Raw genomic sequence first — 26,154 nt, 5'->3', positions numbered from 1 at the left:
CTGTTTTGTTCGTATGTTCTTCTCTGCACCTAGCTTAAGGTCCAAGAGCAAATATCAGTGAATGTTGATTGTAACTATGTGAATAGAGAGAGAGCATTGAGGAGGTTGGGTCTGAGTTAGAGAAGCAGTAGTAGAACTAGAAAGGAGGGAACCATGTGGTATTGTAGTCATGGTTATGGTAAGGCTTTGCAGAAGGCCCCAAGGCACTATCCTCTACAAGGTGGGAGAAACATGGGGACATTAGCAGAGACACTGAATGGGGGAAAACTGGTGTCAGGTGTATTATAGTGTGAGTGTCTAGGAAAGAAGGTGTGAAAGGAAGGGAGGGAAAGGAAGAGTTTGTTTTTTCACTTCTCCTGGTGCTGAACCTATACTCTTGCCTAGACTTCCAGGATGCTACTATTAGTGCTTGTATTCTGTACCCAGACCGCAAGAGTGTTAGCTGGGCAAATCCTTTGTGGACAGTGGTTTGTGGAACATTTCCTTTTAGGGAAAGCATTTGGCCACTGGGTGACTTTGTAAGTTTTTGTGAATCATCACTTTTTTTGTGATTTATTGGCATAATTATTATATTGATAGAATGGATTTTAAGTAATTTCAGTTTTAACTTTTTCCTCTTTAGAGAGATTCTGAATGTCAATATAGGTGCAAGACCCTCTAACTTTTTATCAGAAACTTCAATTATTCTTATATTTCTCAGGGTTTTTTTTTTGTTGTTTGTTTTTGTTTTTAAATTCTTATCCTTTGACTAACAATCCCAGATAGATGATTCCTTTTTGTGTTGTGAAGTCTTTAGTAAATATGAAGCTGAGTCTAAATTTGCTTGCAGAACTGTGTTTCAAAAGAAATAATATTTCTGTTTTTTTATTATGTTCCTGATGTGCTAAACACAAGAATTATGATAAACATAAATTATTTGTGTATGTTTAACCCCTCCCCTCAATATGGGGCATGCATTACATTTTAAAGTGTTACTGTACCCATTGATCCTTCCTAAGCTTAAGCTTCTGTTGTTGAGTGAGAATAGCAGTGATAGTAAGAAAAGTTGAATACACATGAAATTAGGAAGTCCATAGAGAACATTTTGGTAAACCAAAATATTGCTTGGTGGCACAAAGCCACAGATCTAGTGTGTGGGGGGGGTAGCGCGTTGTGTGGTTTTACTGCTTTGTCATGTAGTCTGCTGTAACTGTCAGAAACATACGTTGCTTTGGGGTGTGGGATGTCTTCAAATCTGACCACAGCTTTAAATTTCTATCACACCACATAGAGCTAGTGTTAATTTGGGGCCAATTGAATGTAATGACATAATCATCAACAGTGGTGGTAGAAATGTTTTCCTGGGTGTGCTCATTATGGGTTCCATGCTTCTATTCTAGATGCTTTCTCCAAACACAGTAATGTCTTTGTTCTTCTCAGGCTAAGTTAGATTGAACTCTTTAAAGATAGGGCTTAGATTCTTTGCTTTCACTATAGAAAGTAATATTAAAGGAAATTAAATATTAACAGAATTTCAGCAAGCTAAAGAAGGTACTGTGGACCAGGCAAAGGCTGAAGACAGGGACTGGGTAGTCGCCCTTTATACACTGACTGGTGAAGCTATGTCCCTCAGTGAATTCACCAGTCAGGTTTCAGACATGAATACATGAAATAAGTAGTGTGTTTTTATTTTATTTTAAAGTGTCAAAAAAAAAGTCTATCATTAGGTAACTTGATAAAAATTACTTAAGACTTGTCTGTACTGATTATGCACAGATATCTTTATCTTTCCACTGTTCCCTAAACAATAAAGTATAACTGCTACCCACACCGCACTTACATTGCATTAGATGTTTTAAGTAATCTAGAGATGAGTTAGAGTATATAGGAGGGTGTGCATTGCTCACATGTAAGTACTAGACCCTTTTATAGAAGGGACTTGAACACCTGTGATTGTTGGTACCCTAGAGGTCCTAGAGGCAGTTCCCTATAGATCCTTGCTTTGTATATGGCCTGGTGCTCAGAGCCCTGACTCAGTGACTAGCTGGTGGACTGTTACATTGCTGCAAAGAAGGTAGTGTTTTTTTCGGGTTTTCCCCCCTTCTTTGTTCACTAAGACCCTGTACTACTAAACTGTGACTTCCAAACACCCTTTCCATTTTGGTATATTTCCTAGATTGACCTCTAAATTCTTAGAATGATTTTGGGGTAAGTACTCAAAAAGAATCATTTTGGAGAATTTATTAAATAGAAGTTAAAGCACACCAACTTAAAAGTACATTTTATTGCAGAAGTTCAAACATACTTAAGCTGAAATACATTCATGCTAGTTCCAGTATCTTACTGGCTATTCTAATCTTAAATTTCATGTTATTTTCAATGTCTCATAGTCTTCAGTAAGAAAATACTATTTATAATTTGTGGTTCAACTCCATACTAGTAGACAGCAAGATCTAGTAGGAAGACCCCTGAATGACTTCACTCATTTGGTTCCTAAGTAGTGTTACAGCTTTGGCCATTTAGCTTCTCTAATCTGGGAAGGAAGGTAAGAAATGTTTTATTTCTTAGGGTTGTGTTGGAGACGCTTGCTGCCATGCAGATGCATAGACAGTTTGGGATTTAGGACTGTTACTGTGGAGTAGAGTTACCCAGAGCATGGTCCATGGACTTCGGCAGTTCTGTGAACATTTGATAAAACTGGGCAATGAGATAAGGAGCTAGTATTGGAATATAAGTCAACATGCAGCTTCTTTTGTGGTCTGTGTCTTTATCATTAAAACATAAATAAGAAAAACCCACCCACCTGAACTAAAACATCCTGGCCATAAGCCCCTTATCGACCTGCTAATTGGTGATGATCTGGGGGTGGCTAACATTTTAGAATATGTAGTCAATCAAAAGATTCATCAGGGTTATTTATACAGTGAGCATAGTCTGAAATTGAAGTTCATAAAGTAAAGTGTGATCTTAAATACTTACGAAAGTAAGTTGAGTTAAAGGTCTGAACAAATTCTAGGTGGTATGAACATGCACAGCATGGTCCAGACATTTGACAGATTCACAAGTTGGCAGCTCTTGGGGGCATTGCAGGTTGTGCTTCTGGGAATGTAAAACTTATTTAAATTCTTCTAAGTACTTGTAAATTCTTCTTTCAGGGGTTTCTTCTTTCCCCACTTTTTACCATCTATTCAGTGAAAAGAACATTTCTATAAATCTCATAACTTTTATTCTATAGTCTTAAATTTTAGGACCATGTCATCATTAAATAATAAAATAAATAAAAATCGATTAATTAATAAATACAAATAATAAATAAATAAATAAAATCGATTCCAACACTCCCTCCTGCATGGAAGCTGCTGCTACTCCTTACTACTATGTATAAGTTTTGCTGCACCCAGGGCAGGTGTCTGTTGACTGAGAAAACAGAAGAGAGATCCTTTGTCAGTAGCAGAACGTAAATACAAGAATGTCTTTTTTGGGTCATAGTGTATCAAAGTGGAGAGACAGCAAATTTTCTGGAGCTGGCCTGCAACCTCCCTCTTAGTCAATTGAGGAAGCACTTATCTCTCCTTTGTTACTGTACCAGAGGGTCTGACCTCTGCTACCTTAGATCTTTCCGTAGCCTCCTCTTGAGCTCTGCAGCCTTTCCCCAGTGTAGTGTAAATTAGTGAGGGATATTTGCTTAATTGAGAATAGGAAAAAACCTGAGCTTCAGTCAACACCTAGCAACATAGCCACTCAATTTGGTGTACTATCTGATCTCAGTTCTAAAGCAACAGATTTTTATTCATACATCAATCTGCATAGGTACTTCTGCCATTCATATCTAGGGCAACTCTTCTCATTTTAAGGTGTGGAAATGGAGTTTGGGATCACTTGGGAATTTGCTTAGTCATGGCTCAGTTAGATTACTAATTAGAAAATCACCTGCAGATCTGGGAATTCATAGCTGATGATTTACATCTGCTGTGTTTTCAGAATGTTATAGACACTTAAGGCTGAGTTGTTTCCATCCCTTGTGGTAACTATTCTCTAAAACAAACCTTGACACAGGCCTTAGATTTGCCTACCTTGATGTGTAGCTGTACATTCAGGCCTTCTTTTTTGTTTCATAGACTCCTTCTGTTGTCCAAATCCAGTCCAGCCACACACGGTTCTCTCCATGCAATGTGTCTTCTTGCCTTATTGTCACTCTGGTTACCATTATTGTCCATTAGACCTTGGTGCCAGAGGCTCTGTTGACTTGCTTCTTGACTGTCTTTACTGGTAACCTTTGCTGTCCCTGCATTTCTGGTATTGGGTCATGTTTAGGGGCAGGGAAAACTGCCAGTATTCTCAGTATGGTTTATTCTCCTCTCTGGATGCTTTATCTGATTCACTGTTAAGTAGATGAGCTTTGTCTTCCTTTTGTTGTCTTTCTCCTTTGAGTGTCTCATAGGTAGTTAAACCCAACATGTTTCCAAATGTTATCCTCCTCCACAAGCCTGCTTGAGGTCCAGTGAGCTTATGTAAGGAAGTCAGCTAACCTGTCTACCCAGTTTCTGCAGGCAGGAAGTCCTCAGGGGAGGACAAGATCCTTGTGCTTCCTTCTTATTCATTAGCTAAACCATGCATCCAGGCCACAGGTTTTCTAAAATCTGCCCCCTGTTGTTCCTGCTTGCATTTCTTTCTCTCTGGCTTTCTGATTATGGGGATTTCTCTAACACTTTACTGTTCTTATCTGAAAATAGGGACAAGAGTAAAACTCTTCACATTGCTCTGAGCATTAAGTGACGTACCCTGCACAAACCAGGCTCTCTTTAATTATTAGGATAGTTGGTGTGACTTGATGTAGCACTCCTTGCCACCATATTTAGAATCACTCACTGTGAGTAAGGCAATGTCTAAGTGGTCTTACCTGGTGGGAACAGGCTGTCTGAACCACTTCTCTAGCCACATCTGCTGCCACTGCTTTTCCTGTGCTGTAAAGGCTTTAGGCTGGTATGACAGGCTACCTCTTTAGAATGGTCTTTTCTTGCCCTGCCCCTCTATCTTCATCTTTCAGGCTCATTTTATCTTAGTTCCTCAGGATAACATTCCTGCCTTAATCATTGAGAAATACTATCCATCTCATTTACTATATTATGGGCTTTGTAAATCCTATCTGTTCTTCTACTGTTTTAGATGTGACATGGAATCTGACAGAGTAGTAGACAATTATTAAAGACTGAGGACTTGCCGGGCGGTGGTGGCGCACGCCTTTAATCCCAGCACTCGGGAGGCAGAGCCAGGCGGATCTCTGTGAGTTCGAGGCCAGCCTGGGCTACCAAGTGAGCTCCAGGAAAGGCGCAAAGCTACGCAGAGAAACCCTGTCTCGAAAAACCAAAAAAAAAAAAAAAAAAAAAAAAAAGACTGAGGACTTACTAGGTCTCATATAAGGATTTTTCCCCACTATCCTTAACCGTTTTCCCCCAGAGTAGGGAATTGAACCCTGGACTCTGCCTATGATAGGCAAACACATTACCAGAGAGCTAAATGAACTGTATAACCCAAGCCCTCTTTTTACTTTATATTCTGGAACAGTGTCTCATTACACTACACAGACTGGCCTTGAGCTGACTTTGTTGCCTAGACAGGCTTTGAACTGATGATGCCTCATTAGTACCTGGGTTTACAGGCCTACACCACTAGGCCTGGTTTCTTGTGCTTATTTCTACTTGATCTTCTTCCTTGGTGGACTGTAAACACCTCATGGGGTCAGAGCCTTCTGTATTCACTATACTGTGTGCCACAGCTGCTAGCTCAGAGTGAAAGCCAATATCTGAAATCATAGTTTCATTTCCTAAGTTAGAGGTGCTTGGAGAATTCATTTTGTTCTTGCTCTAAAATTGCTCTTTCAACTTCCATCTTTCCTCTTGTAGTATGTTTTATGTTTGTTATCCCTTCTTTCCATAACCATTTAAATTTAATCTGTGGCAAGAAGAGGGCTAGAACTCTATAAAGACATTGAAATACCTTAACATGCTTATAACTTGCTACCACTTTCCTAGAAATTGTCCCTGGTAGATTCTTGCTGCCTACCAAGTTAAGTTCAAGCTCTGGAGTTTGGCATTGAAGGCCTGCACAGTCAGACCCTGATAGATAGACTTCTTCTGCAACCCTTCCCACTGACTTTTACTGGATGTATCCTGTATTCTAGCATAATGGTTTCAATCCTACATGTACATTAGAATTACACAAGGAATTTTAAAATGGAGCACTGATTCCCAGGTCCTACTCTTGGAGATTTTGAGCTAATATATCTGGGGTGAGGTCTGATTTGTGAAATCACTAACCAGCTGTTTCCTGAGAATATTGTCTGCTATGAGACCTTTTAGGGTTTTATAGTCAAGGAAGTTTTAGTAGTATTGCTTTTTGTGTTTTTCATTCCAAAGATATTAAACTAATACTGTCAAATAGAACACTTTAAGATGTCTGATAGGGAAGAAAGCTGTTTAATTTTGTTTAGAAAGAGTGTGGCCATCTGGTCAGAGAGCACTTTCCATATGTACTTGTTAATAACTTCTTCAAGGTGTGGTATATATAGAACCTGCTTTGGGAGATATTATTGACCATTTTTCAACTTCGAAATCACTTCCTTTTGTCTTTTCCTGATTATCCTATCCAAACCAGACTCACCCTTTTCCTAGGATTGTCTTCTTTGTAGATACCTTTTCAATACCTGTTTTGTATGTCTTTGTCTCTACCCCATGCTTTGAACTTCAGGACAGCAGGGATTGTCTTGTTCACTTCACCCATGTCTCCACTCAGTACCTAAGAGTTCTGACAATAGTAAGTAGGCAGTTAATAAATACTCGCTGAATGAATAAAAAGGCAGTAGAATATTCATGGTTTAGGCCTTTACTAAGGTGCATGTGTTTAAATATCATAAATTCCATGCATGATGCAATTTAAAAGTAACTTGAAATACAGTCAGCCCTTATGTCCACAGTTGCATTTATGTGTGTTCAGCCAACTATATATAGATTCAGTGTTTGGGGGAGAAATGTGCTTGTACTAAGCACATGTTTGTCCATCATTGTTTCCTAAACAATGAAGTGCATTAAAGCTATTTATATTGTATATATATTCTTTTAGGTATGATAGCAAGAGAGTATGTATGGGTTCTGTTCAAATCCCTTGCCATTTTATGAATAATAAGCATCTTCAGATTTGATGTCTATGGAGGCTCCCATCACAAATCTCTCATAGACAGAGGAATGACTGCATTCTAAAAGTAACTTAGATTATAGAACCACAAATAGACAACAATAGTTTTTAACCTTTACTTTTCTCAACTTCCCTTGTGGAGTATTTAAAACACATGCACATGCACACCACATAAAAGTAACTAGAAGTCAGACTACAGGGAACATTTATGGGTTTTATGGTTACTGGGGCAAGTGGCACCTCAATCTGTTGTATGGGACTTCCTTTTTGCTGCTTAATTTTTGGGCCAGTGTATCCCAGATGGCTTCCCTCAGGGAAAAGGGATTGATCATCTCAGCATGAACTCTTGAAAGAAGCATGGATCAGGAGTTTTGAGTGAGAGTCCCTTTTGGGTGGAATATACCACTCCAACAACAAAAAGCAAAAATTAAGCAAGATATTTGTTTTCTCTTGGCAAAAAAATTCTAATTTTAGGCCGGGTGGTGGTGGCGCACGCCTTTAATCCCAGCACTCGGGAGGCAGAGCCAGGCGGATCTCTGTGAGTTCGAGGCCAGCCTGGTCTCCAAAGCGAGTTCCAGGAAAGGCACAAAGCAACACAGAGAAACCCTGTCTTGAAAAAAAAAAAAATCTAATTTTTAAAACATTGAACAAGAATGTATTCAAACAGGTTTGTCAAGTACATTGAGGAGCTTGTTTGGGAACCAGAAAGTAGAATTGCAAGTTAGTTTACATGATGTTCAGGGCTGGTGAAACAAGGAACATTGAAGCAATTCCTGGCCTTAATATGAAGGCACCTGTTCTCTGGAGGTATTGTGATACAGCTGTGTCCATGGCTCTGGCCTGGCTCTCATAGTCTATTTTAAACAATGTTTTAATAGGTATGAGGTAGGTGTGAATATACTGTAGCATGTGTAGTTCTTGTGACCCTCTGCACATTGAATTATTAGGAACTGTTCTTTTACTTCTTATAAGCCCTGTGATGGTGCAGCATGACTAAGGCCTTTCTGTGGACTGTTCTAACCAAATTGATTTATTCCAGGTACTGTTCTAGAATTTATTCTGAACTCTGAATACAAAATGCTCTCCTGGTGTACCCTTTAGCAGATGTACTGAATGCCAAAGGCTCAGATGATCAGTAATCTGCTACAAGCAATATTAGAAGGAGGCTAAGCTACATCTGCATTCTGTTTCTAAATAATCTTTTAAATCACATATCCTGCCAGGAATTCAGAATGGAAACTTTAATCATTGACTCACCATTCAGAAGTCATCCAGAATGAATTTGCATTTTTTCTTGTTGTCCACTGAGATTATATACATCTAATTCTTTTTAAATGATGTGACTTCCTAAATGTCAGAAAAGATATGTGCCAGGAAGCCAGACAAACCAAATTAGAATGTGAGTAGGTCTTCTAGATGAATAGTCCTTTATTGTTGGTACATTGCTGTATTCTAACTCTTCTATAACAATTTTTGCATGCTACAAAAAATTATAAAATTCCATCTGCTTGGCCTGGATTATACATCATTTACAAAATGATACATTAAATGTCTTCTGTATTCAGCCACATGGAATGTCCTTGTTAACCACATGGCTGCCTTCATCAAGCTCATATGCATTAAAACTTTGCTGTTCTCCTTGAGGTCTGCCTGTTCTGTGGACCAGTAGAATCTCTTAGCATCACCTTGGAGTTTGTTCAGAGCCTATCTTTTCAGGCCCAACTCTATCTGCTTTATACCAAGATTCCCAGGCAATTAGTAAACAGATAATTCCAGCTAATGACAGATGTTGCCAATACACAAGGCTGGAGTGGGTTAATGAGTAGGAGAAGAGGGTCTCTTTTGTGCAGTCATTGGAGTAAGAGGGTATTTATGGACTGAGAATTAACATGATGGTGAGGAATGAGTTCTGGGATGCCTGGTAAAGACTGTTGTAGGCAGCAGGATCAACAAGAACAGACTTAAGAAAGAATCTGCCTCTGTTCCTGAAGTACCTTCCATACAAGCTGGCCAGGGCTGTGATTCACCTGCCCAGGCTCTCTAACCCAGCACTATAACAAGAATGTATGAGAGCCATGTATCTGGGCAAATAGGAACAAATCACAACTTTGATTTTGATCAGACTGGGTACTCGTCACTGTGGGAAAACATTCAAAGGACTGAGAGGATGTTTTGGTAGTAATAGCTTCAAATAGTTGAAATTTCAGGTAACTAGAAGGAGCATGAAGATATTATAAAAGACTCCTATTGGGAGGAAGAGAGGAAAATACTCAGGAATGTACACTATCGTACATTGTACACTATGTATACATGTAATGTACACAAGAACTATTGAAAAAATGATAAGCAAGAAGAAAACAGATAAAGAAGGTCTAACCTAACCAGGGTGTTGTCCAACTTTTTGGCATCGAAACATGATTTTATCTGTAAATGTGTTGGGCCTCATTCATAGCTGTCTTAGGATATGTGTGGCTTGTGGCCTGTGGCCTCCACGTTTGACATGCCTGGATGTGACTAGAGAGAAATGACCAAATCCTCTGACATGATTTTCCATCTAACATATAGCTTGTCTTGTTGCTTTGATGGATATGCAGTACAGGCATCCCTGTGAGACCTTGATAAGGACCATGAGTTGGTTTTATTTATTCCTGCATCCAGAATTCTTCCCTTTTGGGTATTTCTCACATCATTTTAATCATAATCAGTCCTGTTGGGAGAATCAAGGTATATTATTTTCATTTGTTGTCACAAGGAGTATTTATTCCTATGTCTAGGTGTGAAAACGTGTAATTGTAAACTAGCATTGAAAGGCTCCAGTATATTTATGGAAGGAAAAGAAACAAAGTAGCTGACATTACTTGCTGTGATACTGGCAGAGAAGTGTTGAGGAGAGAAGCATGTCAGAGCTTGGTGAGCACCTGTAATCAGGTTCTTAACCAGCTCCATCCACCCTGTTCTATGAAAACTGAGAATAAAGTCACCAGAGAAGCTAATTTTCCTTGCTTGCTCCTGCTGAACCCTACTTTTCCCTCTCATCCTTTTTCTGTATTTCCTGCCCTTCCTCTCTGAGGGGCTGAGCATAACTGATAACATTAGTTACATTGTTTTTTCAGACTTGAAAACTGCAGTGATTTGACCTTGTATGACTTACTGAGTGTCAGGTACAAGGATCATTAATCTTTCCTTGTATAATATAGCATTCTCTTGATTCCTTCTTAATGGTAGAGCAGTATTAAATATAATATCAAAGTTCAGGTAATATGGTAATAGGTGACTATCTAAGGTTTCCTTTAAAGAAATACTTTTAGAAAGAAAGCTGAAAGGTAAGAGGGAGGAGCACAATTAAAATTTGTAGAAAATTTTCATAAGAACTTTAAGGACAGATTAGAATAGTTTCATGAGATATAGGGTCACTATTGTTCTCTCTTAAGGACATTGTCCTGCATATTGCTGCATTAGCACTACCAGTGTATCTTGTTAGGACAAATGGGGTACTTGAAAGTGTTCAATTAACCAAGTTGTGCACTGGCACTTTAAAGCACACTTCACCATACAGTGAAATGACGGACAAGTGCGTTCAAAACATGAACCAGGATAACATTGCTTTAGTGATACCTTCAGTAGAGACTTTGTTTCAGTGTAACTCACTGAGGGAAGTGTAGACAAGTTAAAAAAAAAGTTGTGCCATGACACTTTAGTATTGTTCAATATAATATGCATTGAGTATCCATAGACAGTTCTTGTTGGAGGAAGTGGAATGGGCAGCTTTTTTTAAAAAAAGTTTTATCCAGCTTGGTTTACATAGAGAATTCCAAGATAGCCAGAGCTAAGTAGCAAGATCCTGTCCCAAAAAATCCAAAATAAATGAATGAATGAATGAATGAAATAAAAAAGCCTTATTACTTTGCAAAAAAAAATCTTTTCCTGTGTATAAGAGTTAAAATGAGTGACTTGAGATTTCCCCTGTGTTTTTCCTGTCATTATGGCTGGTGACACTTCTGTCCCATTCTTCTCTTCTCTAGAGCTAGCACGGCGGCACACAGTACCAGGTGTTGAATGCATAGTCACAGGGCTTTCATAAAATGTCTTTTTTGTTGTCACTTTTTTCTGAGGTATTCTGCCAAAACCAAATGGCTTTTTGCTTGTCTGTTTATTTGTTTTGAGCAGGGAAGATTGTCATTTTATTGAATCTTTTGATTGGAATATGATATGAAGAAAGTAAAAAGAAATAGAATAATGATGAATTGATAGTAGGAAAATGTGTTCAACTTATTTTTTTATTAAAAATTTGAAGGAAATTTTATTTGTATGGGCCTCATATATGTATGCATATATGTGTGCAAGTGCTGGTGTCTGATCCTTTTGAACTGGTATTAACAGGCCCTTGTCACCTGTCAGGTATGGGTGCTGGGAATAGAACTCTGGTCTTCAGCAAGCAGTTTTAAGGGTTGAGCCATTTCTCCAGCCCCATCAACTGCTTTTCTTAAATGTAAATCTTTGTGAATAGAGAAGATGCAATAGAAGTGTCAGATGTTGTTTAATATATTTGTCAAAGTATGAGGGTTTTTTTTGTCATTTTTTTGACATGAACAATTGTCCTTTTATTAGGACTATTAATGCTGATTTGGAGTATCATGGGTGTTCAAGGCAGTAGTTTAGCAGTGCCTATAAAGCATCAATGCTATAATAACACCCAGTAATTCTAACAACGAACAGTATTTCAGCATCTTTGCCTTTTTCAATGGGCTATCTGTGAATGCATTGCTCAGGGATGCGTGACCCACATCACCTATAAATTTGATTGGAAGCCTAAGAACTGGCATAGGCTGATGGATAGCAGATTAGAGTCCTGATTAACCATGTGATTCAAAGACTAGAAATATATTGTCTAAGCGAGATTCATCAGATGCAATCAGAATTTCAAGTGGTCAGATGCAATTCAAATGTGTATTGTGGCTTTTCCTCCTAGGTTGTCTTTTTTCCCTCTTTCCCCAAAGCTGAAAAATACTTCTTTGATGAATCTGCTTCTTACCCTAAAGCTGTCTGTCTGTTATTCATCAGAAAGCAGGTCGCAGTTCAGTGAGCAGAAGAAAAGATTTTAATAGAAGCTGTGCCAAGGGCTGTAATGCATCATTTTAGGGCCCTAATTACATTACAATGACAAATATCAATGGTGACAACAGCAATAACCTACATCCTTTAATGGCTGTGCTAGAAAAGGAGTTTGGGCCCCACACCATTAGATTAGACTCAGTTTCAAAACATAGGCCATTAGAAGTGTGTGTCCACAGTATTACTGGTTGATCGCTGAAGCCCAGTGGAAAGGCCTGAAAATAAATGATGCCTCCCCAAAGCTTGGTCCTGTGGGACAAAAGAGGTGAAATTAGATGACCATGGAAGCAGCAGTGTTTCCGAGGCAACTTTAGCTTTCAAAGTGAGGAATGGCCTGCTTAATTGTATGAAATCACACAGACATACCCCACCCCCTTGCTGCCAATTAGCCTGTCCATGAAAATCTATTGGCATGACAGCATAAAGAAATTAAGAAGTCTTTTTAAACCAACAGAGACCTTTAAAGAAAAAGTTTGAAGATTTACCCTCCTTTTTCTGTTGGTGTATATGTTAGCATACATAATTTTTAGTGTTTAAGATGTTTGTTCTTTTTATCTTGGTTTTATTTTTTGTTTTTTGTTTTTGCCTTAAATAGGTGCTTGGACATAAAATAGCTTATTATGGCACCAAATACATCTTGTTTTTTATTTGCCCAGATGAATGAGTTTCCTGAGTAGTTTTTACTGCCTACATTATGTAGGCAAATTAAAGAACTCAGTTTTCCTACATGCCCACATACTTTTTTTCAACCCTCCTAGCAAGGGACTATTTTATTTATGTAAACAACATAATGAGGAAAATATGCTTGGCAGATGGTTCTAAGTATAAGAATCATCAGTTTGGTCTGCCCCAAAGTCTCATTATCTTTTATTCCTATCCCCACCTCTCCCTACAAAAAGCCTAACCACCAAATGCCTTTGAGACACCGAGCATTCAGCCTCCTGAATGCTGTTCTGTTTTCTTAACTTACCTTAGAATTTAACTCCATCACCACTGTGGAATGTTCATCCAGGTGGAGAGGGGTTTTAGTGGTTCCCACTGCAGCCTTTCATGGTGGTTTAAGCATTCTTAAAGGATGGCTAAATGATCCGTGGGGCCAGGGCAGTAAATTAAATCAGGGCAGCACAGTGGAGTTTTAGTCACTGCTGTTTACTGGTTCTGGGCTTTGTCTTTCTCGTTAAGTGCAGGCTGGAACGGAAAGCCTACATTGGGGACTTCATGGTGAATTTTTGTTTTGGGTTGACTGATGAAGTTTTTAAGGTGCTGGCATAGCTACAAAGTTAAAAGGGTTGCTGCAAAAAGAAGGAAGCCTCAATTGCATAAGCAGTGTTGCTGTTCTATAATGACTTAGCAAGAAAAAGAACATTTGTGTGCTTTCATAAAATGAACTGATTCTGGGTGAAATTTATTTTAAGAATGTCTCAGGAATAGTAATTGTTTTACATTTTCTGTCTTTTAGCATTTCTTAACCTCCCTCTTTCACCGCCCCATCATTAAAATATGAGCAATTTTGTGTGCACATATGTGCATATATTAAAAGCTTTCTGCATATCGTAAAGTTTATAACATGCCATCTGAAGATGCATACTAAGGTGAACATCAGTAAAGTTCTAAACAGGTTTTTAAAGAAAATATGTAACAGCATGTTTGTTCTTTCTTGTTTTAAAACCCCAGTTCCAAGGCAGGAGAATTGTGTATACAAGGTATATACATTTTGTCCCTATATTTCCAAAAGTATTAAAGAATAGCTTCTGTAGTCTAAGTGTACTAAGACCTTAGGATGTTCTAAACTACACACTGAAAACCCTGGCTGACAGATCTCGGAACCTTTACTGTTTGAAAATATCCTACTACTCAGCAATTAATAATTACATTAGTTTACTTGATTAATGCTGTTCGCCACCCCCCCCCCCCCCCCACACACCTCCTAGGAATTTAGAAACTAAGTATAAAAGCCCCACTGAAGTGTTGACAAGGAAATGCTGCCAGGTACAGCAGCACACTCCTAAGATTCAAGTACTCTGGAGGCTGAAGATCTCAGGTTATGTTCGAGACTTGCTTGAACTTAAGAGAGGGTAGGAAAGTGAAAGAAATATTTGTACACAGCTATGGAAGTCTAATCTTGTGGTTATGAAAATAGTTGGGATATGTAGAGAAAAAAAATGGGTGGTATCTGAATTAAATAAAGACTCAGGGTTTTGAGAAAATCATTAGATTGGGCAAGGGTCCTTCTGATGAAAGCTTTTGAAAACTGGTTTCTAGTCGTACAGATTAAATTCATTTTATATTACCCTGATGCTTGAAGATTAAATTTTAAGATTAATGCTATTTAATAAATCCTGCAGCTAATGCTAATGCGGCTTTGTTGTCACTTCCTCCTTTTATTTTATTTTATTTTATTTATTTATTTATTTATTTTTGGTTTTTCGAGACAGGGTTTCTCTGTGTAGCTTTGCGCCTTTCCTGGAGCTCACTTGGTAGCCCAGGCTGGCCTCGAACTCACAGAGATCCACCTGGCTCTGCCTCCCGAGTGCTGGGATTAAAGGCGTGCACCACCACTGCCCCGCCAACTTCCTCCTTTTAATGGGCTTGCTTAGAAGGTAGTTTTCCTCTTCCTTAGGCACTGCCAGCCAAAATACAAGTGTCTTTTAATATCATCTGGTTAATATTTTGGGTATCATAACCAGCTGACTGTTTCTTCTATTGTTTTTCTCTCTTTTTGCAGGCAGAGATTGTTAAACGACTAAATGCTATCTGTGCACAAGTCATTCCTTTCCTGTCCCAAGAGGTAAGATAGTTGATCTGATGGTTAGAAGTTGTCGCCATTTTATTGATTTTGCAGATGAGGGACTATAGACCTGATTCTGGCCTTGCCATTTTCTTGATGTTCATATTTTACATTTCTAGGATACAGTGTTCTCATTCCAACTTCTGAACCTTATTAATATTCAGTTTAGCATAATTTAAATATATTTGCTAAGTGAAATTCAATTGTTAAAATATTTTGCTACCATTATTAAAAGTAGTGTTGCTCAGAATTGTACCTGTTTACTATAATGCCATCTAACCGCAGAGATGGTAAAATTGCCAGCAAAACAAGAGCTTGATCTCTATAACTGTCAGTGAGCATTGAGACTCAGCAGAAGACTTATCAGATAGAAAAGCTTCATTTTGTGAATAAACTAATGGGACTTTTGGCTGCTGTTTTTTTTTTTTTAAGTTATTTTAAATTAATGATTAATTCTTTATGTTGTCTATGTATTTAAAAAAGGCATCCAGTGCACTCATTTCTGTGTCACATTAGGCTTTGCTGATAGGAACCTTTTTATGGGCCAATGCCTGGCATGTGGCTCACCAGTTTTGTTTTGCTTACTACCAGGGAAAGTGCATACTGTCAAAAATTCATACAGGCATGAAGGAGGGTATACCTTTCTAGTGCTTGGTGGTTTCCTTGTATCCTCCTCTTCCTTTACTTTGCTTATTTGCTTGCTCTGGGTAGGTAGAAAGTTTAAATGAGAATACTGGAAAAGGATGGTTTGCTTTTGGATTATTGAATCCTTTATTTGTTCTGGTATGATCAACTGTAAAAAGGAAGAACTACTTATATAGTCTTGGGGCCACAGAACTTGGTACTTTTTTTGGATAGAGAAGGTACCTTCTTCCTACACTTTTTAGTTACTGTGTTGTTTCTGCTGTTCAAAACAGCTGTTTATACATTTGTCTAACAATAAATGTGCTATGGTTAGTCACAAACCTGCATTTGAGTTTGTACATTCCTTATATGTGGATTTCTATCTGACTTAATTTGTCCAAACCTGTTTAGATTTGAGTAACTGTTAGTTGAGGAAGGGCACACTCTATTCATAAACCTTGCTACTTCCTAATTCACATGCTGTTTTCCTTTGCCTTTTAGCTATGACCACTATACCTCATTATCCTCATTTACCTATTTTTATTTAGTATTTGCCCGTGACTGTATTAGATGTCTTTTGATGAAGTGTCAAGAAGCATATTTGCATTTCTTTCTTTTTTTAAGATTTATTTATCTTTATGTCTATGTGTGCCTCCTTGTATGTATGTGTGCTACATATATGCCTAGTGCCTGTAGAGGACAGAAGGGGGCAGTAGGTCCCTAAAAGCGGAGTTACCCATGGCTGTGAGCCAACAAGTGAATGCTGGAAACAGAACCTAGTTCCTCAGAGAAGCAAGTGTTCTCAACATTTAGCCATCTCGCTAGCCCGTATTTTCATTTCTTTGGGAAGCTTGACTGTTTCAGGTCTTACTTAGATTAGTGAGTTTTTCTTACTTTAAGAAGTTCTACTTGTGGAGATAGAGATTGAGAAGAGTATGTGACCCTCCAAGCTGTAACCAGGCTGAGATGTGATACCCAAAGGTAGAAGGGAAAAGTTAGAAATACCCTAGGAATGGTGTTAGTCTTTGGGCCTCAGCAGGTATAGACCATTATATCCGATTACTAGGACAGGTTTATCTATGTTTGCGATCTGTGGATTATGGCCAGAAAGTAAAGGTGGTCTGGAGGTACTAATTTATTTTCCCACAGGAGTTATGTTGTTTGTATGAGCAGTCCCAGTAAGAACAGAATGTGCAATGGTAGCAGGGCTAAGTAAGACTGAAATTAAGTGGTTGAGGATGTTGTACCCCATAGAGAAAAACCATGGGGGGGGAAGGTATTAGCAACTCTTTATTCTGCTCTCATCTGGGAGGGTAGACCTCATTCTTTCAACATTTAACTATTTGTTTTCCTAAGGTTTTGAAATTTCTTGATTTCAGTCCTTAATACACATAATGACCCTACATCATGGTTTCCTAAATCCTAATTCTATGTATATCTTTTCTTTTTTCACTCTTTCTAATTTCCTAAGATGGAGTATGCCTTTTAAAATATAAGCCACAAATGGGTTTATTCTCATTGTTCAGGGTCTCATTGGTGTTTGAGGTTGAATATAGTCTACCTTGAATTTTAGCGTATTCTTTAAGCAGACACCTCATTTCTTCCCTGAGACCAGATGGACCTTAATCTGGAGGGCGTGGAGGAGGCAGGTTATTAGAGAAAGAAGGATTCTATTTCTTGTCTCTTCGGCGGCAGGAAAATCACTCTTGCATGGCTACAGGCGTCACTTAGTGCCAGGACTGGGGGCTCTCAATCTGATCTTTAACACCAGCTCTCTGTGTGTCAGTGTTGCTGCCAGAAAGGCAGCTGTGCATTTGAATTTATTTTTTAAATGTTTTTATTTAAAAATTAAATGATTCTGTCTGGGGGAAAAAAAGGAAGGTGTTCCCTAGAGACTGTGCACAAGCTACAAGACAGTAGTTGGAGGTGTTTTGAGCATTTGAAAGTCGAGTCTGGAGTCTGACAGAAACAGGAGGTAAATTTATATACATCTAGATTGTCTGCCTTTAATTTAGCTCTGTGTGTTGATTGGTTTTGATTGCGTATTATAGTTTTTTTTCCAGACTTACAAAAATGTAGTAATTACAACTATTAAGTAAATTTGGTGGTTTTAACTATAAAACCTTTTTCTGTAAAAACCAAGTTTTTAGCTCAGATACACTTAAAGTTGATCTATAGTTTTAAAATTACAGAAAAATAGTTTTCTAATATATTTCATTACATTAAAAGTTAGAGCTGATATACATAGTTACTACTGAAGTCCTAAGCATTAGACACAGATAATAATTTATCTTTGCTGATTACTTAGATTTTAGAATTTCATAGGATACCTAGTACCAGAATTTAATAACCACGAACCCTCATCTGTCTGAACCTTTTCTTCTCCCCACTTTTGGATATTAGATAGATCTGTACTTTGCTCTCAGATTTTTGTCTTCATAAGATATATCTCACGGTAATTCCTATGGAAGTTCTTTCACATGTTATATCTCATTTTCAGGCAATGAATTACAAGTAACTGCTTCCAAGCTCTCAGTTCTATAAAGAAGAAATGCCAGCTGCTGGCAGTCATAACCTTGGTTGAGTCCTGGTTTCCCAGCTACAGATCACAGGGCTTTGTCTAATCCAGCCAAGCTGTGTGACCTGTAGCAAGTACTTTGCCTCTCTCAGCCTCAGTTTCCTAATCTGTGGAGTGAGGGGGCTCCCCACCTGGGCATTATTACATGTCCTTCCTGTGAGTGTAACAGCTCTAGCTACAGCAGTGTCAGCAAAGACAGGCCTATAAATTCTCTTTTGGGAAGACCTGGAACTGCTAAATCCATTTGAATCATTGCATTTTGCAAGCATGTGAATTTGTTATCTTTCTAATTTTCTTCCTGTTAAGTTAAAACTGAGCCCAAAGAATCTGAACTAGCTGGACATCTGGTTATTTTTCTTGAGCAATTTCAAGATAGAACCTGTAGACCCTTAATCCTGGGTCCTCAGTCACATTGAATGATGCCAGCAAATGCTGTCTTAGTGTATGTTGTCCCATCCCACACCCACCTCCCTCTTCCAGCAGCTTGCACCTTTTAAGGCTACTCTGGTGTAAACTGAAATCTATGTTTCACTGTTATATCTTGATAATAGGGATAGCATTTCTGCTAATGTGGGATCAAATTAAAGCTCTTCATTGATTTGTGTTGGGAACGTTAGCTCTGTAAACCTGTGTTCCTATCGAATGAGACTAACTCTGCCTTAAAATGTTTATCATATGTAATGAAATATCATCTGGTATAGTAAGTACCTAGTCCCTCCTCTTCTAGTGTACTTTCACGGAAATGGAATTTGTCTGGGTTCTAAGACATTTGGAAAAGAAGAAAAACTTGGGAAGAATTCAAAAAAAAATATTTATTTTTGCAATTTTCTTGACCTATTAGATTTAAAGTGTTAAATATCAAGCACCTAAATGTTGAACCACTTTGGAGAGCAGTTATGGCTTTGGTCCTTTATATGTCCCTATAACTATTATTTAGATTCAAACAGCATATACTTCATGATTCTAAGTGTTCTAAGACCTTTGAGAACTTCTAACTCCTAGTATGCTATAGGTCTATAACATTATAGTTGAAATTCTCTTCTTAGTGAACAGTTCTAGTTTGCAGAAACCTGCATTGATAACAAGGAACAGTTTACCACAAGAGACAGATTATGTGAAAGGAGGCAGTGTGAGCTTAGCCAGACTCTGGACTTTCGGCTCAGCCTCTTTTATATCCTTTATGTTGTTGAGGGTACAGTTCCCATTTTCTGTGATAGGCTCTAGAGCTACTTTCATAATAGGGCTTATTAATAAGAGTTGGTGGGGCTGAAGAGATGGCTCAGTGGTTAAGAGTACTGGCTGCTCTTATCTTTTTTTTTTTAAATCTTAAATAAAAAGAAATTTTATTGTACAAATAATTATATCATTAATAAACTAGATACAGGTTATTGCATTCCATATGGAAGTTTTGAATTGTTGGTAATTAGTATTCTTTTTTTTTTTCCACTTATAAACTGTATGGCCGTGGCAGGCTTCTTGCTAACTGTTCTTTTATCTTAAATTAACCCATTTTTATAAATCTATACCTTGCCATGTGGCTGGTGGCTTACCAGAGTCTTTACATGCTGCTTGTCCTGGCGGTGGCTGCAGTGTCTCCCTCCTTAGCCTTCTGCTTCCCAGAATTCTCCTCTCTCCTTGTCCCACCTACTTCCTGCCTGGCAACCTACTTCCTACCTGGTCACTTGCCATCAGTGTTTTATTTATATAGAGCAATATCCACAGCACTTCCCCTTTTTTTCTTTTTTTTAAAAAGGAAGGTTTTAATTTTAACATGGTAAAATTACATATAACAAAACAATTACCGAGCAAGAATTATAGTTACAATATTAAAGAAGATGTCCTATCTATCTTATATTTGTGAGTTTAAGGTTTTATATCTAACTTATCTTTTATCATAACTGAGGAAATTACAACTATCTAGTTTTCAACCAGCACCCACATGGCAGCTCATACCTGCCTGCCTGTTCCCAAATACCCAGCATCTGCTTTTAAATAATTGACTCTGAGGCTTAATACTACTTATAAATGCTCAGCTGGTAGCTCAGGTTTATTACTAACTAGCTCTTACTCTAAAATTAACCCATAATTCTTATCTATTTTTAGCCATATGGCTTGGTACCTTTTCTTAGTGTGGCTTTCTCATCTTGCTTCCTCTGTGTCTGGCTGGTGACTCCTGACTCCGCCCTTCCTCTTCCCAGATTTCTCCTAGTCTGGTCGCCCTGCCTGTACTTCCTGCCTGGCTACTGGCCAATCAGCATTTTGTTAAATCATTTCGCGTGACAAATCTTTACAGTGTACAAGAGCATTATCCCACAGCACACGCACCTGTCTGTAACTCCAGTTCCTGGGCTTTTGGCATCCTCATACAGACAGACATGCATGCAGGCAAAACAATGAACATAACATAAAATAAAAATAAATTATGAAAACTTAAGAATTGGTGATAATGTAAAATACCTAACTGGATATTTGGACATTTTAATAGAGCTCAACTTACTTAACTGATTTATTAATTTAAAAAAAGCTTATTCTTCTTAGATAACAGTTGTTCTAGAAGGAAATGTACTAATTCTTTGGTAACTTCAGGATACTGTAAACTTTTTATCTTCACATTCATTGTCTCTAGTTACATTGGGGCCTGCCCTGTCTATAGAAATGAGAAGAGAGGGGATATTTTTCCTTTAAAGGGCAGAATGTAGAAGATGTTCACTTTTACTGCCTTCTTTGCAGTGTCCCAGACCTAGTTACTTGTCCCCACATAGCTATAAGGAGACTTAGAAGTGTAATTTTCCACAGCCACCCCAAACTAAAACTGCTAGCCACCTAAAGCTAGCAGTCACTTCTAGATACAGTGCTATGCATAAAATGAAAGGCCACCCTGGGCTATATGAGATTGATCCAGTCTAAAAGAGAAACAGAGCCAGGTGGTGGAGGCTCCCGCCTTTAATCCCAGCATTGGCGAGGTGGAGACAGTAATATAAGGTGGGAAGACACAGGAGCTCAGCTCCTTTCGGGTTGAGGAGTTGGCAGGGTAAGAGGTGACTGAGACTGGCTGATCTTTCAGCATTTACCCTGATATCTGGCTCTGGGTTTTATTGTTAAGACCAATTAGGATTCGCGTTACACCTAATATATAAAATAATGCATAGTTCTTGCTATAAAAGTCATATATCCCTGTATCTTAAGTCATGCTGAACAGTAGCTCACTGAGTAGTTTACACTTGATAAATTCATACAGTATAGAAAGGAATACAGTACATATGAACAATTATGGGCTATTTTGTCTTGTAGGGTCTATAACTATTTATGTGTGCCTGTTAAAAAAAATTACAGTTCTGGGATTCTTAAATATACTTCTCAGTTAAAGGCTAGATTATGGCAAATTATACTTGGCCTGCCATATTTTGTAGTATATATTTTCTGGGTGCAAAATGCTTTTTTTTTTTTTTTTGGTATCTCATACATATCTTGAGGCAGTGAGATTAAAAAAATCTAAGTTTCCTCCCTCAAATCATGAAAGAATCATACTTTTTACTCAGGTCATTGGTTTTTATGGAGTTTTAAGATGTCTTTTTTTTTTTTTATCTGCTTACATTTATTTCTCAGAGTTAAGTTGATCATTTTGATTGCTTATATCACAAACCATTTTTAATAGTTTTATGCTCAGGGAATTTCCTACAAGACATTTTGATCATACCTCCCCATCTCATCCCCGGATGCCTCCCAGATCTACTCTCACTTCTCTACTTCCCAACTTCATATCCTTTGTAATAATGAAAGCTACTTTGTACTGCCCAAATATATTCCTGGGGTGTGGTTGGCCTCCTAGGGGCAAACCCTTAAAGAAAACTGACTCTCCCTCCCCTGAAGCTGTCATCTGTTCATAGTTCCTCAGCTAGGGTCAAGGGTTCCCAGACTTCTTCCACCTCTATGCTAGAATACTGATTGAGCTGCTGTGAGTTCATGAATGTCATGGTCCTGAGACACTGTTTTGCTCCAGTTTTTGCTGACCTCTCTCATGAGCTTTATGCTCCCTCCATCAAGGTAGTCCTGGGTTATGGTTGTGATGTAGATGTCCCATTTGTGTCTGAGTACTCACTGACCTATTCTCTGCGCTTGTACAAACCATTTTTTGACCACAGCATGAAATAACCTAGGAGAGTGAAAGCAGACCATGGTTCCTCCTGAGCAGTGGTAATCCCATCTCGTAAACTCATGGTCCTTGTTTTAAACCTTGCCATCAATAAACTGAATAGCTTGTTTCTAGTCATTCAGTGCCAAGGAGAATGGACATTTGCTTTCTTTCCTCCATCTGGAACTCCATAGCTAGGTGTTCTGTTCGTAAGTTATAAAAACAAGCAGAACTGCTTGGGAGCTGGTGTTGGCATCTTGTAGGCTGGACCCCACAGTGACATGAAAACTTATTTGGAGTCGGCTTACAGAGGAGCACAGCAGTTTTTCCTGTGCATCTATCTGTTATTTTGAATAAATTCTGGTTTGATAAATGAAATAATTGGGTCTTTTTTTTTTTTTACAACATTTTAACAAATGTTTGAATCATTAGGCTTTTTAGACCATAAAAGCTAAGTTATGAGTGAAAAGTTTTAGTCCTTTACTTTTCATCTCACATTTACTTAGGCAAAAGGTAACTTTCACCTTGAATGCTTTCTGGTACAGAGTAATTCCAGCTGAGAGTGCTTCTTCCCCCATTTACTTGTTAAGTTTTCTAATGAGTTGTACAACGTTGTGAATTTTCTTTGTTTCATTGTTTATTTCCTCAGAATTTTGTAGATTTATTTAAGAAGTAGATAATGACACACAGTTACATAATATGGGTCATGAATTCAATACAATTATAATTCCAAATGATACATACATTTTGTCTCAGATAGCTCTATATTTGTTTCTTCTGATGTGATGGAAAAACAACCTTTCTAGGCATGTAATAGAAATTTATTACCCATGCCATTTATTTTAGGGTGTGAGTATGCATTTCTCTGAATCATATTTTGCATGTTTAGAATAATTGTGAAATGGAAGTTGAAAACTGTGATCAGTCACTTTCTTATTGTGCCTTAGGAGGGAATGAACAAAATACAGTGGTTACACGCACTGGTAGAAGTGGGTTCATAATCGCCCCACGTTATCTCCTCATATTGCTTGTTAATAACTTTGTAAGGAATCAATGGCTTGTAGTTACATTGTTTGATGTAGGTGAGCTTGGCTGAAATCATGCAAGAACCTCTGGTAGGTAGGCACACAGACAACTCTAAGACCATCTAAGGAAAACACTTGTGAGTGTCAGCAGCCTGTACCCCACAAGTGAGTTGGGGTCAATTTTTCAATCTTGGTAATGTGTTCCAATACATTCTATGCAGAAGATGCCCTGCAGTGAGTAACATAGGTGCGCTGGCCTTCTTCAGAAGGTTTGGTCCAGATTTCTGAATTTTACATTTAGGGTGTATGTAGGGTAAACATCATTTAAAATAGTTTCTTTACTCTCACAACCCCAACCTATCAGAGAACATAATTCTCTCCTGTGTTTTTTGGTTGACTAATATTCTTGTTTTACCTGACCATGTGTTTTAATGACAGTTGAGTGGCAAAATGGTGGTATTATGGTCTGTTTGACCTCAGGAAATAAAAGAGAACTCTCAGGAGGTAATTTTCTTTTTCTCCTGCAGGTTTAATTAAATGTGGGCTTCCCTCCAAAGGCAGCATTGGTAACCTTGTATTCAGGTTTCCAAAATTAATGTATGTTTGAAAAACCTACTATCTTTGAATGAAGATAAACTTCAAAGCACTCTGAGTATAAGCAGAGTTGCATTGTCTAATACAGAAGTACCTATGTCAATTTAAATTATAATTAAAGCGTAAGAAAAATTAACTACTTTCTCAGTTACACTAGCCACATTTCAAGTACTCAGTGCTTATTCATCTGTGGTTGGTGGCTGACATATTATTAGTACAAATGGAACAGTGTGAATATTGTAGAAGGTTCTGGTGGACAGCAGTGAACCATAGAACTTGGGTATACCAGTAAAGAATTTTGTGTCCTCCTGTGAGAAGGGAAGAAGGTAAGGCAAAATAATGAGTGGGGAAAAGACTTAGGCAGCTTTTCCAAAGTGTTCCTAAGAGCTTATTTTTTATGTTATTGTTGGTCTTTTAATTATTCTACAAAGTAGGCTTCCTTAGGGTATTTTTATATATACTCGGTTTTGGTTGAATTCCCCTCTCATCTCTTTCCCCTCATTTTTCTTACCCCATCCATTCTTAAAGCCTTCACTTCCTGGTATTCTTGCTTGTACTTTACTGTCACCTGTATTGTTAACCCATCCTACTACACTCATTAAAATGGGTCCCCCTTTTGTTTCTTGATATCTACACATACTCTGCATAAGTACACTTGTATAAAACTAAGAAACTGGGATCTGAATATGAGAGAAAAAAAAAAGATTTCTTTTCTGAACCCGAGTTACTTTATTTTTCTATCCATGTTCCTACAAACTCCATTTTTTAATAACAGTTGAATAAAATTCCATCAGTATATATTTAATTCAGTTTCATTATCTGTTCATCCAGTGAAGGACAGCTAGTCTTACTCCATTTGTTACTGTGACTAGAGTAGCACTGACCATGGGTATGATGGTACCTTTTTCATAGGCTAGAGAGTCGTGTATGTGCATGCATGCTTGTGCACTGGATAGCTTCATCATATGGTAGTTCTGTTTGTGGTTTTTGAGAAACCTTACACTAATTTCCATAGTGGCTGCTAGTTTATCCTTCTACTTACAGAGAATGAGATTCTTTCTTTCGCCACATCCTTGCCAGAAATTTCTGTCAATTGTTTCCTTTCTTTTTTTTTTTTTCAAGACAGGATTTCTCTGTGTAACAGCCCAGGTTGTCCTGGAACTCTCTTTGTGGATCAGGCTGGCCTCAAACTCACAGAGATCCCCCTGCCTCTGCCTCTCTCATTCTGGGATTAAAGGCATGTGCCACCACTGCCCAGTGATTGTTTTCTTGATGATAGTCACTTTGCCAGGGTGTGAATGGAGCCTCCAAGTAGTTTTAATTTGCATTTCCTTGGTGGCCAACTATGTTGAACACTTAAAAATCCTGTCTATTTGTATTTCTTCTTTTGAGAACTCTATTTAGATCTGCAGTCTTTGATCCTGTGTTTCAAGCCAAAATTGTTTGGTAGGCTGTATGTGGCTTTGAGAAGTTCTTCATTTTACCAACTGTTGGTGTTTTTATATGTTTGTAATATCTAATTTTTTGTGAAACCATTTTGGAATATTATTTGGCAGGCTGAATTGGAGGTTATGGTTATTTAAATTGCATATGTACCTGTAAACTTAGTAATAATTCTTTAGTAGACAAAGTAGGATTTCAGTGAGACTTTCAAAACTTTCAAGTGATATTTTCACTTGAACTTGATCTGCTCAGCTGTACCTGGAGTGTTGTGTGTTCTATCCACACTGAGTATGACCTGAAGGATGAATGGTCCTAGAGCCATTGAGTGACCTAAGAATATTTAACCTAGAAGGAAGGGAAGAAAGGAACTTGAAAATCTATTTTACTATATTCAAATGCTTGAAGCAGAGGCAAGTTTAGAGACAAAATGAGGATCAGGAGGATGTTTTGGGAAAGTAGATTCTAAGTTATTAGTATTAAGGTTCATTCTCCTCCACTAGAAAAAGCTTATTAATAAGGTGTCATGACTTTTTTTCAGAGAATGATTGAAAACTGGCTAGAATGATACAGAGAGTCAACTATTGGATATACTAACGGTTTTTGTCCTGTGGTTGGTACTGCAGTTCTACCATACCAAACCAGACAGCATTTGGAAATCAGTGTGCAGAGTCTTGTTTGGTAGTTAACA

General features: G+C 38.0%; 1 protein-coding gene across 9 annotated transcripts in view; it reads left to right on the top strand.

Moving 5' to 3' along the window:
* Tle4 (TLE family member 4, transcriptional corepressor) overlaps nt 1–26,154 on the top strand; it is a 141,384-nt gene that overhangs the window by 18,110 nt on the left and 97,120 nt on the right. For all 9 annotated transcript variants that reach the window (XM_016006412.3, XM_016006374.3, XM_016006321.3 and 6 more), the window contains exon 5: nt 15,008–15,070. In XM_016006412.3, coding sequence (XP_015861898.1) covers nt 15,008–15,070 — 63 coding nt within the window. The remainder of the gene's footprint in view (nt 1–15,007; nt 15,071–26,154) is intronic.

This window comes from Peromyscus maniculatus, chromosome 1 (genome assembly GCF_049852395.1).
Source record: "Peromyscus maniculatus bairdii isolate BWxNUB_F1_BW_parent chromosome 1, HU_Pman_BW_mat_3.1, whole genome shotgun sequence".
In the NCBI taxonomy this organism is placed as follows: Eukaryota; Metazoa; Chordata; class Mammalia; order Rodentia; family Cricetidae; genus Peromyscus; species Peromyscus maniculatus.
Note: the sequence above shows the minus strand (reverse complement) of the source record. Positions and strands in the feature narration are given on the sequence as shown.